The sequence below is a fragment of the Punica granatum genome, chromosome 4 (assembly GCF_007655135.1).
Source record: "Punica granatum isolate Tunisia-2019 chromosome 4, ASM765513v2, whole genome shotgun sequence".
Lineage (NCBI taxonomy): Eukaryota > Viridiplantae > Streptophyta > Magnoliopsida > Myrtales > Lythraceae > Punica > Punica granatum.
Genome location: NC_045130.1, coordinates 39,412,996 through 39,428,011, shown reverse-complemented (window position 1 = coordinate 39,428,011; position 15,016 = coordinate 39,412,996). Strand labels below are relative to the sequence as shown.

The window sequence follows — 15,016 nt, the reverse complement described above, 5'->3', positions numbered from 1 at the left end:
AAAAGATGAAGATGCATAATAGAACTGACCAAGTCAAAAAATATCACTATCTCCTTCATCAATTTTTTTTTTTATATACATAATAAACTAAAACCTAGTGATGTTAGCAGAATAATCGGTCGGATGGAGGGTAGGGCTAGCAAACCATGGACTGAGAAAGCGCAATATCTGCGATTTTTAGCGGATGACTTTATGATTTTTCCTGGACGACATGATGGGCTTCCTGTTTTGAGCAAAATTGGGAGCAGATACAGGATTAGAGAGTAAATTGCCTGAAGAAGGTGAGATTTGCTCTCACCACATTCGCAGATCGAAGTCAAAATCAAAGGATGGGAGCAGGTCCGATGAATTGTTCTTTTACATTCATAGAGTAGCATTCAAATAAGTAGACAAGACTACTGTGCAACCTTTGGGGTCCCTGGCTTTACTAGCACCTTTCCGAACACGAATACGTACTTATCAGCATCATCATCATAAATCAATTAAGTTGATGATAAAATATTTGAAAATGCCACTCATTTTTGGGTGTAATTGCAGGATTGCCAGTGTTTTTGGAGGGTGCAGCCAGCCCTTTTTTTTTTTTTTTGAGAAGCAAAGGAGGGGACAACCGTGGGGGTGGCGCGGGGGAGTCATGGGGTGGACACTCTTGGTTGGGCCAGGTGGCAGATGCTGGATAGCTGGGACTAACACCTGTCAGAGAACAGCCGAAACGTGTCGGGCGTTTCCTGCTTTCACGACGCGCTCTCAATATCGCGGTACGGGAAATTGACTCGGGAAAGGAAAGGTATTCGAAGGAAAAGGGTTGGGGGGGGGGGGCGGGGTGGGGGGTTGGGGGAGGCGTCATGCTCGACACGTGTCGAAACCGCAGCATACTAGTCGGTGACGGTCAGATTGGTCAGCCCGGGCAGCTCACTGGGGCAGCTGGCAGCTGCGGAGAAATTTGGGAGACCCAACCACGTTGCCTTATTCCCTTCCCCCCACCTCCGTCTTTCCCTTGTCCTTCTCGCGAACGATATAATAAAATCCGTCTCCTTCCCTCTCTACTCTCTCTCTCTCTCTCTCTCTCTATATCTATTGTTTAAGATATATAATATAATATGATCGCAAATATGGGGAGCGTTTCCGTTTTGTTATGGAAGGACTGGGGGAGCTAGCAGGAGGGAACAGAACAGACTCGTCGCCGGAGATTATGCAAGCTGATCAACGCTGCCGACGATGACGGAGGTCTACTGCAGAATGCTGAACCAGGACAACGACGACTCGCCCGAGAAGTGCCGCCAGAGGCGCCGCCGCAGGATCCAGATGCGCCGCCTCTCCTCCCTCTCCACCGCCGGATCGCACCTCGCCGCGTCTGCCATCAGCCTCAAGGAAGCCGCCGACCCCGCTCCCGAGCCCGTCGAGCTCACGAGGGAGGGGAAGCGGCCTCGTTCGTCGGAGGGTGCCGTCCAGGGCCTCCCTAACTCCTCGCCGTCTTCGTCGGGAGACGACGCGAACCACCCGGCGGACCAGAGGCGTCACAGGGAGCCGGTGTACGGGATGATGTCGGTGACGGGGAGGTCCAGGGAGATGGAGGACGCTGTGGACGTGCGGACGCCGCTCTGCCGCCCGGAGATTACCCGCCGGTTGCCGGTGCATTTCTTCGGCGTGTTTGACGGACACGGCGGCGCCCATGTATGTGACATTCTTTCCATTTCTTCTCCTCCTCCTCCTCTCTTTAATTAATTAACAATTAATAATGAATTGACTTGTGTCGAGAAAAAAAAAAAAGAAAAAAAGTAAACGCAAGAAGAGAAATAACTGATGAAGTAACGGAACAAAGAATTAATTAATTAGTAAATAAATGAAAAAAAAAGAAATAAGCAAAATGATGGCATTTGATCTGGGGATTTTCAAGTAACGGCTCTGGGGGTGGCGCGTGCACTGCAGGTGGCAGCGCTGTTGAGCTTGAAGATGCACGCGTTCATGGAGGAGGAGTTGATGCGGCTGAGGCACGCCGATGAGAATAATGGGGACGGGTCCGGAGGCAGCGGTGGCGGCAGCTCGACGAAGCAGCAGCCGAGGGAGGAGCAGGAGGCCGGTGGAGGAGGAGAGGAGAAGTGGAGAGAGGTGATGAGAAGGGCGTTCAAGAGGGCGGACGAGCTGGCGATGGCGACGTGCCCCTGCGAAAGCGTGGGGTCGCGGTGTAGCTGTCACCCAAGGGAGGTGGCGCTCGGCGGGTCAACGGCGGTCGTGGCCCTACTGACGCCAGACCACATTATCGTTGGCAACTGCGGCGACTCACGCGCCGTTCTCTGCAGAGGCGGGAGGGCCATACCTCTCACGCACGACCACAAGGTACGCTTGTCAATCCTTCATATGCCCTCGGACCAAAATACATAACAATGCAAACCATATTTGTCTTTTTTAAAAAAAATAAAAAATAAAAAATAAATATATAAAATAAAATATAATAAACAAATAAATAAATAATAAATTTCATTTGCAAAATATGAATATATGGAAATTTTTTAAGTAATTATTATCTACGTGAGAATCGGAAATTAATTGTCCTGTAAACTGAGCTGTATCAAATGTGCATTTGCGATGGGAAGTTTACTTCTTCTGAGTTCTGCAAGAGACGCACATCTATGCGCACACACAGATGGAAGGAAATTATTTTTTCTGGATAAGTTATATGGAAAGAAATTAAATCCCGCTTTTACGATATTAATTTCAGTATTTAAAATGATTGATAGGGGCTTTGTTTTGGTACAACAGTGTCTTTCGGTTGGTAATGAAATAATGCTGCCTTGTCTGTCTTCTTTGTGGAATAACGAACGATCATGTTCCTGTTATTTTATTGAATCTGCTACGTTAATTTATCTCCTCTCTCTGTGTATTCATTAACTTCTAGGAGACTGATTAATCTTCTAGCAAAAAATTAAATTATTGAACTAATTATTATCATTTTTCTTTTGGGGTGAAATACGGGGCTGAGCCCAAATCATGATCTTATACAAAACCAAGCAGTTGAAAGTTTAAAATTCATCTCAAATATAAGTATACATATGCACTGGTGTGCAAACAAACTTATGTCCAACGATTGGTCCTGAGTTGTTCTTTTATCGTTAGTTTTTTCTACCTTCCATTGCTGAGGCCGCTCAAGAAGATGTTTTCCTCAAGGACATGTAGTCTTTTCTAAGTCTCATAGAATTCATAGTTCAAGCACTAAGGCTATGTTTGGATTGAGGGATTGGGAGGAATTAGGAGGGGTGGGATTATTTAACCCATTTTGGGTATTTATTTTAAGGGGAGGGGAGGGGCTAGGAGGATTATTTACCCCCTCCAAACACCACAAAACTCTTTTCCACCATTTTGGTGGAATAGGGAAAACAATTTAATTTATGTGAAAAGACTAGTTTATCCATATCTCTCCACTATTCTTATAAAAAGGTAAGGACAAAAAGGTACTTTTATCGAAATAATCTATTCCCATCCCACCATTTTTTCTATCCAAACATGGGATAGACTATCTTATCCCACCCTTCCCCACTCACATTACAATTTTTCTATCCAAACTTGGGATTCATTATCCTTCCCTTCCCTTCCCCGCCCCTCCTTATCCTTCCCTTCCCCTCCCCTTCCCTCCCCTCCAACCCTTTATATCCAAACAAGCTGTAAGGCTAATATTTAATATTTGTTGTGTATGAGTATTGAGGCTCAGCCATTGTAAATTATATCAGGTAGATAGAGAAATAACTAATAAGTAGAAGAGAAAGACAATTGATAGTGTTTTCAATCCCTTGACTTTATACTTGTCAAGACATGAAATAAGATGAGCAATAAAAGTGACTTAAAGCAAATCTGGCTATATAAGGGAGTGGATGAACCAATTCATACTCTACTTATATACTCTCAAGACCACCTTCTCTTGAAGCTGGTGTGACTAATCAGCATTGGTCGAACTATGTAATTCACCCTCTGAGGTATTGTTATCAAGGTACCGAGATACCTTTATCTTCTAGGCCATGCTCTCATTATCATGGAAGCCATTGAAGTGGAAGGGAAGAAGGCGCCTCTGAAGTGACGACATGAAGCGGACGATTGAATCTAGGTGGAAAAATGTAACCATGGTAGGCAGATGTCACACAGTCGAAGACAAGTGTTGATGGAAGAATTATCCATTTTTGCTTTTTCTTTATTATCTTTGCCAAAACTAAAACACAAAGTTGGCCCTGATTGCTGCGACTTAAGGTTTATCCAATGTGAAGCTCACTTTACATTTATCATGCATGGCCTACTGAAATAGGGTAACTCCGTTCTTCTCTTGGCAAGTTAGTGTGTCTTCACTTAGGTGGTGTTTGATAAATTAAGCACTTAATTAGTTAAAGAAAGAAATATATAGGAAGAGTGTAGAAATGATAAGGCTGAAAAGATGGTTTGTGAGGGGAAGAGAGTATCAATAAATGAAAAATGACTTATTTCATTAAGTCAGAATTTTTTCCTTACTCATTAAGTGGTTTTTGGCTCAATCATTACGTAGATAAGACCATTATCTTTCATATTTCTCTTTCTCTTTTTTTCCTAGTCATTTTCCCATGTAACTAACTTGTAACTACCTTTAAGCACTTAATTGATTAACTTGTAAACAAACACAACCTTAGTCTTTCTAGCAAGCACAACACGTCAGGGAAAGTATAAGAAGAACTCCTGCATTAAGCTTGGCATCTTGCGAGATCCCTCAGGCTTATAGCTGATAGGTTGAGCTTGACGTTGCAAGTTTGCATGTCTGCTAAATGCCAAGCACAATGTTACATAGTTTGATGAGCAATGTTGGATTGATTGAGTTTCAAATGGGAAATGCCGATTATAAAAAGTGCTTGTCTGGCTTTAGCCTTTCTCTGAAGGCGAGGTTTGCAGGAGTAGAGCTATAATATACTAGTAATATGTATATAATTAATAATAAAAGACAAACATTTTGACTTGCAAGAAGGCTAACAAGTAAGTTCGTAGCCTTGTTGGCTCTTAGCTTGGAAAGTTTAACTGTCAATGCTGCTTCCCAATGTCTATTATTGGGTCCAAATGACTTCCACAGAAGACACTGGCAACAACGGCGCTATAATAATGGATGTATTCAACTTTTAAAATCATTGGTGTTGCTTCACAAATGTTTAAAAGCATGGTATAGAAAGAGCTATAAAGTGGATGACCTTTTTGGAGTTGGTCCAAATGACGTTGTAATCGAGTACTAGTAAATTATTTCCTTCCATTCCGTATGAGTGAGTCTGCTTATCATATTTGAGGTTCATCACTTTGATTTGTGGGGATTCAAATAAAATTTGGCAATGAGTAATGTAGAATGGTGGAGCATTTTCCCGGTTATGTATGGGGAAAAAGTCTATCATAACAACTCTTGAAGGACAAGAAAAGAGATGGAAGTTGTGGCGAGATATAGAACTGGGCAAGAAAACTCCACTAAGCGCCCATTGCCTCGCAAAAGCCATACAATCCTAAGAGGCGTGATTGGGGAAGCTCTTGGCTTCAAGGAGGTTGGTTTCTATTTCGTGGTCAATCGGAGATCTGGGGTGCTCTTATCTCATAGATAAATTGAATATGGTCCTATACAAGGACTGATGGGATAGCATATTGGCAAACAATTTGTTATTTATATCTACATTGATGGCGATTGCGAGATTCTCTCTTTGAACAAAGCTTGTGTTTCGATGTGCGTACTCTAATGATAAGCCATGTGAAGTGAGTTAAGGTGATATATCTTTTCTATGGTCACCTTGTTCAAACTCATAACAGGTTGCTAGAGTATGATTAAGGTATGCAAACATCATTGTGTGAGGTGTGAGTTATTACATTGGTTGATTGTAATGACGCTTGCCATGCAGAGGGAGTAAGGAGAAGCCTAGTAATAAGGAAAATCTGCTGATTGCAACCCAAAGAAAAAAGAAAGGCATTATTAACTAATGTATCAATATTCAGTTGTCCTTTCAAATGGTTATATATTGAAAATAATGGTATGTTTGCTCGTTATTTGCTTTAAAATCTTTTAGAATCAAATCAATTTCATTGTTTGTCGCATTGCTGTAGTTTGACAGCATAAAGATACTAGGAATGAGAACCGCCAGTAGTGCTTTGAGATCAATTATTAGGTCCTCTCTCTCTAGGTTGCCTATTTAAGCATGATCGATGACGTACTATATGATGAGAACCTAAATATGCCATCTTTGCGGTGAAGACAAGGACTTTTCCCCTTTCATGGGAAGATGGTGTTTGGATTGGTTGCGTCTGTGATCAAACTATATGTACCCTGTTCACTATTCTTGAAGTGCATTGATTGATTGTAGGATCACCATTTCTACTATTTAACCGGCAAAACAGATTTTCACGCTTGATAATAACGCTCTCATTGACCTTGGATAAAAATGTTCTTGTTGCTGAGCATCCAAGTTGAATGCTTCTTTATCTTTGTCGTATCGGTACTTCCCAAATGGAATACTCATTTTAAGGCTAGTAACATAATTGAATGCAGCCAATCATAGAATTCATTGATGTGGTGGACCCTCTTTTATAAATGACTCGGTTTGTTTCTTTTCAAGTGTTATGGTTATAATGAGAAAATTGCGCTATACTTATTAAAAACTCATCTTTGAAAAAGTAGGATTTTTGACTATTTGTTGCATTTAACTCGCTTGCAGCCTGACAGGTCAGATGAACTCGCTAGGATCCAAGCTTTGGGCGGCCGAGTGATCTGTCTAAATGGAGCTAGGGTTGAAGGTATCCTTGCGATGTCCCGTGCAATAGGTAAGTACTTGAAGCATTCTTTGTCTCTAAAATCTGCACTTCACAGTGTAAAGCAAAAAGTCCCTGAGGCATTACCAACAAAATTCCCGCATACAATTTATTTGCTGTTGGCTTACTAGACTGGCTCAAAGAAACCCTCTTTCTGGCTTAGTGATATTAGTAGTTGAGCTTTCATGGTTTGTCGGGGTTGATCTGGATCTGCTGTTGGTATTTGTTTCTTGCTCTGCTTGAGACGCCATCTCAAATGTAGTTTGATTTTCCGAGTTATGACATGATTGTGTGCAAAGAGACATGGTATAAGGAAAGCAGAACTGCCAACTTGGAACCAATATGCGATTGTCGTACCTTTGAAGAGGCAGGGTTTCTTGGTCTGCTTCATTTGTTGTTCTGGTTGTGGACTACTACCTTTGTGTTTCTGTAGTAAAGAAAATGGAGGGTAATTAATTTTTCCAGGGCTAGTTTATTACTCAAAGATCATATTGTATTCGCTGAGTAACTTGAATGGCAAGACTGACCGTGCTGGTTTGGTGAATTTTCTGAAGCCGTACCAATTCGTTAAGCCAATAGATATGGGTTGATTGTGGTTAGCAAATAGCATATAATTGATTTGAATGATAGAGATTGAATTTTCTTCGTCTCTTAAAGAAAGAAGCATATGGTCACAGGGGACAAGTACTTAAAACCTTACGTGACAGCGGAACCAGAGACCACAATTCTAAGGAGAGATCCAAGGGATGAATTCTTGATCATTGCGAGCGACGGCCTGTGGGATGTGCTGACGAACGAGCTGGCTTGTGAGATAACCTCTCGGTGCCTGCAGCAAGGAAGCCCTCCTCCAGCCATAGACCTTAACTCCGGGCCCCACCCAGAGGAGGAGAGAGGCCATGCTCTGCACCCCACAAGCGCACTTGCTGCAGCGCTATTGACCCGACTCGCCCTTGGGAGGAAGAGCTTAGACAACATCAGCGTGATAGTTGTCGATTTGAAGCGGAGCTAAGTAGAATGAGAAGGTAAAAAGTTACCTTCTTCTGTATAGTTAGTTAGTTCTCTTTGATCAGAAAAGCAAAACTTGCCTGTGGTAATAAAAGTTAGTTGCTCTTTAATATTACAAACAGAAACAGTTAGACCAAAACCTTTCCGGAATTAGACCTTTTCAGAGTTTGTTCTTCGATTCCCAAAATGGGGAGGCCGAAGCGTGTTTTGTAAATGATGTAGCGAGGTGAATCACAAATATCTGAGGCAAAAGAAGTTTCGAATTTCATATCAATTTTACGCTCTGTGTTCCACTTGTATTGATAGCTAGCTTAAATTTTAGCGAAGTAGAGCATATATTATTACCACTAACCTTGGTCATGAGTATCTAATGACTTCTGAGGCGATGATTGGTCTTTTATATTGGACTTGAAAGGTCATTTGCTAGCCCATCTCAAGGCCCATTGGTATATATCGGTACTCGACCGGATCGATCTTTGGTCTAGTTCAGGTGAGGTCGATTGCAGGAATGTGTACACTAAACTAAACGAATCCCTCATTCTTTTTCTTGGTATGCAAGTTGTCAAGATTTGGTTGATAATTTAATGAGATATGTGATGTCGCAACTTTTGGTGGGGGAGAATATCACATTATCTAATATTATATTTGATAGGCCATATTTAATTACTGTTGTTATTGTTATTGTAAATATAATAACAATGTGGAACCCTCGAGCATAGTAAGCATTCTATAATTTATTCAAAGATAAGAGTCACATGGCCTCAATTATTGGCATTTTAAATAAAAATTAGCATTTAAAAGAAGCTGCGGATTGGGACCACGAGGCCATGAGGGAAACAGCTCCTATTATTTGGGAATTAAACTAAAAATTAACGAGGAAACAGATGATACTAATGATCAGGTCCGATAAATACCTATGGCTGTGGCTACATAGTGACTGCCCGATCAGTCAAGAAGACTCAGGTCAGGTGTAGTCAAGCTAGCACAACCTGCTTCGTTGAGGCCATCGACTTGCATATGTTGATGTCTCGGGCTTGCCCTCACGTAGGCTTGATGGGTGCCGAGATTTATCAACCTAGATGAAAGCTAAGCTGGCCATGACTCAGGTGGGTCAAACCTACAGATATAATGCTGGCAAGGCAAAGTGGCATATATCTTTGTCCATGTTTATCCATGTACCATATAGTTTGCAAATCGAGTCTCGAGATGTGCATTATCTTACTATACGTGTGAGGTGATGACTTATGCCGCAGATACATTTGCTTGCGTGGCATATATCTTTGTCCATGTTTATCCATGTACCATATAGTTTGCAAATTGAGTCTTGAGATGTGCATAATCTTACTATACGTGTGAGGTGATGACTTATGCCGCAGATACATTTGCTTGCGTGCAACATTCTCGAACTCATTCAGAGCAATTTGGTTTGATATTGGTTCTTATTTATGTAACATATTTATTTACGTAACGTGGTACTTGAACTCATTGCGATGATATATGTTCTTTTCGCGTTTCTTTACACATAACCCTTATTATCCAACTACGGTTTGTAAGACCCGTCAAATGAAATCAGGACACCAATTTTTCTTATGTTATGCTCAAACCATCGAAACTGAGTTAACAGACACTCATCAGGAAATCATAAATTAAGTCACATAGATAAATAAATTAATTCTACAGAAAATCTCCTCATATCTTAATTTTCTCATCGTCGCTTTTTTGCTTCACGACTGGTTCCCAATTGAGAGTCACTATCACTGCTTCAATGAAACTCCACATGAGCGTGAAAAAGACGTTTGGATTAATCTGATAGTAAATTACCACGAGCTACGTAAAATTATTGGTTAACTGAAATTAAAAATAAGTTTTTCTTTTTTAAATGTCGGTGATAAACGGATCGGAGTAAAAATTCATAATCTAATTGAATATAAGTTAAACTACAAAAAAAAAATCAACGGATATGACATATGGTATCCAGTTAATCATCTACTAATAATAACATAATTTTTCAACAGTATATATATATATATACATCTCTTATATATTCAGGATTTCTGTCAAAATCCATAAAGATCAGGTCTGTCTTCTTTCTTCTTTCTTTTTTTTTAAGTGTGCACTCTAATATATGAAAATTCGTTGGGCCTCTGACTAATCAAATCGAGTTGGATCGATCCACTAAGAGATAAAGCTCTCATAACGTAGATTTTCTCTATTCACAAGGCTCCAATCCGAGACTTTACTTAAGGGAAATAGACGTCGAAGCGCTTGAACTAAACTACGTTAATCAGGTCTGTCTTCTTTATTAGGGCTTCTATTATTATCTTGTATGTATGATGAATTTTGAGATTGAGCCATATATTAATTAATAATTATCAATAATTGTTCAACATAATATAATCAATAAAATACATGGTTAAGTGAAAGGAAGGACCCTCGAGCCGAGCCCCAAGATGGAATGGCTGGTCCTACTACACATTAGCTGGTAAAAATAATAAAATAAATGAACAGTCCCCACAGAGAGAGAAGGAAACTTCGAAATGACTTCTGAGGTCATTTCTTACTTCATTTCCCTTTCTTATTTTATTAGTAAAAATATACATTACTAATTACAATAAACAAAAACATAATGTAATGTGATTAATTTATAAACCACGAGGTATACTTGGATAGGCGAACTGCGGTCTATGCGGGCGGACATTACATGCAGCGCAGAAGTTTGAATTGATACATTGAAGATGCCTAACGGCGAGGGTGAAGCCGTTGTGAAGATATAAATTAGTCCAAGTTAAATTCAAATAAGTTGAGAACATCTTGTGATTTGATACTAAAGAAAAGAAATGAGTTATTTAATGATGAACTATTATTATATATGTAAGATTCATCATCTCTCTTGTTATAGCTTGTCCTGGGAGTGTGAAGGGTTTGGAGGAATCATTGCAGCTTTAATTAGGTCAGGAAGGACGATTTGGAGATCATCCATAATCGGGTAATCTAACAAACGTGTCCCTTCCCTACTAATTAAAGTTCTCGTGGGGAGAATCATCAAATTCATTAATCCCCTCTGATTTTCTTGTGATTTTCTTGTTTTTTTTTGGGGGGGGGGGGGGGGGGGGGGGGGGGGGGGGGGGGCCTGTGACAAATAGGGCAATAACAATCATGTTCCCTTTACAACGGAGTGGTGAGCTGTTCTTTGGAGTTGGTTCAAAGTCGTCGACCAATTCCCACCACCAGCTACACAGAATCCCCCAAGATCTTATTTCCTCGGACCTCCATGATCACTATGACGTGGAAAGCAGCGGTGCCCTCGATGCTAGTAATATCGGGCAACGCCGCCGCAAGGCTAGCGTGGTAGCAGCTTCTAGCAAGAGTGAGAGTGTCGGGGTTGAGGATGAGAGCACGAGGAAGAAGAAACACCGGGAGATCGAGAAGCAACGGCGGCAAGAAATGGCTAGCCTTTACGCGGGGCTTAGATCCCTTCTCCCTCTTGAATACATCAAGGTGAAGAGTGATTGGTTCCTTCTCTATCAATTTCTCCCCCCAATTATCCGTGCGAAATAATACATTTTCGATATCCTTGTTCAGTTTCCTTAACAAATAATTTCGTATAGTACGTGATACTTTAGGACGATACATGGGCAGTTGTCCCTCTTGAGACTAGGCGTAACTTGCGAGTGTGTGTACTTACGTGCAGGGAGGACATTTTTCAGCTAGGGTTTATTACTTAATTTTTCAACTATGGTCTAAAATGAAGGCCTACAATTTTTGTTTAGGGAAAGCGCTCGATATCGGATCACATGAACGAGGCGGTGAACTACATAAAGCACCTACACGTGAAGTTAAGCGAGCTGAGTGACCACCGAGACAAGCTCAAGAGATTGTCGAAGTCAGTGCCGTCCAACTCTAGCAGGGCGGATTCGACAGACTGTTCCCAGAATTGCGTAATTGAGGTTGTCCATCTATCTGACGGAGACGACGTGGAGATAATCATAAGCAGAGGGTTGAAGAAGAAGGAAGAGAACTCCCCCCTGTCAATAGTGCTGGAGTTGCTCAGTCAACGAGGGCTCAATGTTGTCAACTGTTTCTATACCAAAGTGAATGATAGAACCCTTAATAGGTTCCACTGCAAGGTTGGTCTGATTGTTCGCAATTGCCCGATTGTTCGTTATTGTTCTTTAATTTTTCTTCTATATGATTCGGTTTATAACCTACATGTATATGGTGACTTGTGGTGCAAATGAAATTGTAGTTTACGAATTAACTTGTTTGTTATTGTTTGGCAGGCAACTGATGCTAATTCCATGGATCTCGAAGAGCTACGGCAGATACTTGAAGCCGCGATAAATTAGCAGTTCTTGGTAACAACTAGCCATGGCTTTCAATATTTGGTGATTCCGAAGGTGCCATGTCCGCTTCTGACTGATTCTTTCATGGCCTTGCATTTTAGTGAGTTCATTTCCTTTGCTCGAACAGAAGTATTTGGTGTCTTTGTGGTGGCATACGTGACGGTGAGAGAGACCAGTCATCAGTTATGAACGTTGTTATCGGAGTCGGATAATATGTACAAAAATTTCCAATCACTAATAACTTCTTTCACCGTCAAACTTAGACAGCTTGCGGATACACGATTGCATGATAATCGAATATCATCCTTTTGCAGGGTGTGATGAGTGTTGCAATATAAATAGTTTGCATGGCTTTTCATCATGTACCCAAAAGTTTGATAATATACATGCATTGCATTGTATTTAAAACGGTGTGTATATATCGTTACACGGTTTCATGTTGTTTCCCCAGATTATCTTTTTAATGTTGTCCATATTATTATGACATAACTACATGCTCAATTTGAGAGCTAGCCAGGATACTAGTAGAGAAATGACTAGCTCGTCTTTAGGTAGAAGAATCCTTTTCTAGCTAGTCTGATCTCTTTTCCTCTGGAAACATGCTTTGTTTCTTACTAACATAAATATGTTTTCGAGTTTTTCCGAAACTGAGAAAGGAAAATAGTTCATAGAAAAAGTTACAAGTTAATTTTTTTCTCCCCCTCATTCTTATATATACGTTCGAAAAACTCAAAAAATTTGAGAGGCTAATAAGGATTAAATGGAATTCTAGTATGGCAACTCATCCAAATTCATCCCGATGCTTCCTATTACATATAATTTTGTCACAGGCATGGTATTTTTCAAAATCTAATAAGATAAATGTGATAGGTAAGCAGTAGAGAGTTTCTACAATTGATAAATGTACTACGGTAGCAGTAGAGTCTACATTTCTATAGTTCTTAAACATTGCCTAGAAATATATTTGTCTGGGTTTAAGATTGAGTATTTTGTCCACTTCCAGCCTTGCTGAATCCAAATTATTAATAAAAAATTCCTTACTCTCTCTCTCTCTCTCTCTCTCTACACACACACACACATATATATATATATATATATATATATTAGACTTCTCATGCTACTGTGGGCATTCTAACTGTTACACTGCATGCCTCTGCATTCCTTTCAGTTCAATGAAATGGAATGAGCATCAGTTCATAAGTAATAAAAAAAAATGAACAAGTAAAACTATGTTTATTGCTATCTTTGATTAATATATAATAGAGAGATAGAGATGGAAGAGATACTATCCTCGATCTTCTTGCTTGAACAAGCCATGTTAATCAGAATGCAGTAATCCAGGTTAGTTAATTACATGCATATTGCAAACACTGTATATTTATACATATATCTATGTAATTCTTGCGTCTGTCTGCGTAATTTTCAGCCTTCTTATCTAGGAGGCTTCGAGGATCTCATGCAGGAGGACTGCAAAATAAGTCAGGATGCTTTATCTTATTTAAGTTTCTCTATATCCTCTAATTCAGATGGCATGTCAAACCATCTGAGACCCTTATTCTTTACTTGCAAAATTGGAAGATTTACAATTGATAAAGTTCTCATTGAAAATAGGGCTGTCGTAAATCTGATGCCTTACAAAACATTCAAACGTCTTGGTATGAAAAACTCGGACCTAAAGCTTGTAGATGTTATGATTTGTGGGTTCATAGGTTCTGGTTTAAAAACCAAAAGCATCATCAGAATCCCAGTGACTGTGGGTACTTTAACTAGACCTACTACATTCTTTACGGTGGATGCCATGTGTAGTAACAAAATTTTATTGGGACGAGAATGGCTTCATGCTATATCTTGTATCCATTCTTCCTCACACCAAATGCTTTATATATAGAATGGCAATAGCTTTGAAGTTGTCTATGCTACTCCTCCTACACTTGTGTATGACACGTGTATGGCTGACACATGTGATCTTGATGATGAGTGGGGCAATGAGGTCATTTTTTATGAGGACTTCAACGGGCTTATGGACATTCCTCTCACATAGGACATGCAGAACAAGCTAGTTAAAGAAGCACAAAACATGTTCACCCCGACTGGACATGACCATGCTCCCCATGACATCTCGCTCTGATCTGATCAACCCGTCAGTGACCAGATCTTTCAGAAGAGCCCTTGGGTAATTGCTTTCTCAGTGTTTATTTCGTGAATTTACTTTTGTTAGTTCAGACTTCATGCTATTCTCATTGTATAGACCTTTGGTTAACTTGCCTTTTGCATATGTTAATCAAGTGGATGCTTTTATTTCTGATTTGATGCAATCAAATGATGTTCAACTTTTGTCCAAGTCTCCTTTGATTCTAGATTTGGCTGAAACTGCTAACTTACAAGATTTAGAATTCGAACTCCTGACTCGTGGGAGGACTAATTTAGAATCTGAAAGTGGAACTCGTGTCTAGAACCAGGTTTCAACTGATGAACTTCAAGAAATTGAACTAGGAAATCCTGATGAAGGACGAATCATAATGATCATTAAAAAGCTTGATGATGATTTCAAAGAATCACTCATCCAACTTTTTAAAAAAAATACAAAGACTGTTTTGCTTGGAATTACAGTGAGATGCCTGGATTAGACAAAATTCTGGTTGAGCATCGTTTACCATTAATTTCCAGTTGCAAGCCAGTGAAACAACAATCTAGAACTACTACGGATAGCTTGATCAAACCAATCAAGGAAGAAATTGATAAACTTATCATGTCTAGATAAGAATTTCTAGGTATTTGAATGGATATCCAGCATCATTCCAGTTGTTAAGAAAAATGGCAAAATCTGGATCTGTATTGACTTCAGAGACCCGAATAAAACTACTCCTTAAGATGAATATTCTATGCTA

General features: G+C 40.1%; 2 protein-coding genes across 2 annotated transcripts; both read left to right on the top strand.

Moving 5' to 3' along the window:
• Positions 1–987: 987 nt before the first annotated feature.
• LOC116203216 (probable protein phosphatase 2C 75) lies at positions 988–8,084 on the top strand. The gene is made up of 4 exons (XM_031534885.1): positions 988–1,671; positions 1,927–2,334; positions 6,687–6,792; positions 7,458–8,084. The coding sequence occupies exons 1-4, from the start codon at positions 1,216–1,218 to the stop codon at positions 7,787–7,789; spliced, it is 1,302 nt and encodes a 433-aa protein (XP_031390745.1). The 5' UTR covers positions 988–1,215; the 3' UTR covers positions 7,790–8,084.
• Positions 8,085–10,749: 2,665 nt separating this feature from the next.
• Positions 10,750–13,173, top strand: LOC116202960 (transcription factor bHLH118-like). Its single transcript, XM_031534599.1, has 4 exons — positions 10,750–10,771; positions 10,929–11,283; positions 11,556–11,912; positions 12,066–13,173. Exons 2-4 carry the CDS (start codon positions 10,942–10,944, stop codon positions 12,129–12,131), a joined length of 765 nt encoding a protein of 254 aa, XP_031390459.1. The 5' UTR covers positions 10,750–10,771; positions 10,929–10,941; the 3' UTR covers positions 12,132–13,173.
• The last annotated feature ends 1,843 nt before the right edge of the window (positions 13,174–15,016 follow it).

Excerpts from the sequence above, each read along its gene's own strand:
- LOC116203216 (XM_031534885.1), top strand. The coding sequence starts at position 1,216 with ATGACGGAGGTCTACTGCAGAATGCTGAACCAGGACAACGACGACTCG. Across the intron at positions 2,335-6,686 it reads CTCTCACGCACGACCACAAG|CCTGACAGGTCAGATGAACT; the intron begins GTACGCTTGTCA and ends ACTCGCTTGCAG. Across the intron at positions 6,793-7,457 it reads TGCGATGTCCCGTGCAATAG|GGGACAAGTACTTAAAACCT; the intron begins GTAAGTACTTGA and ends ATATGGTCACAG.
- LOC116202960 (XM_031534599.1), top strand. The coding sequence starts at position 10,942 with ATGTTCCCTTTACAACGGAGTGGTGAGCTGTTCTTTGGAGTTGGTTCA. Across the intron at positions 11,284-11,555 it reads TCCCTCTTGAATACATCAAG|GGAAAGCGCTCGATATCGGA; the intron begins GTGAAGAGTGAT and ends ATTTTTGTTTAG. Across the intron at positions 11,913-12,065 it reads TTAATAGGTTCCACTGCAAG|GCAACTGATGCTAATTCCAT; the intron begins GTTGGTCTGATT and ends ATTGTTTGGCAG.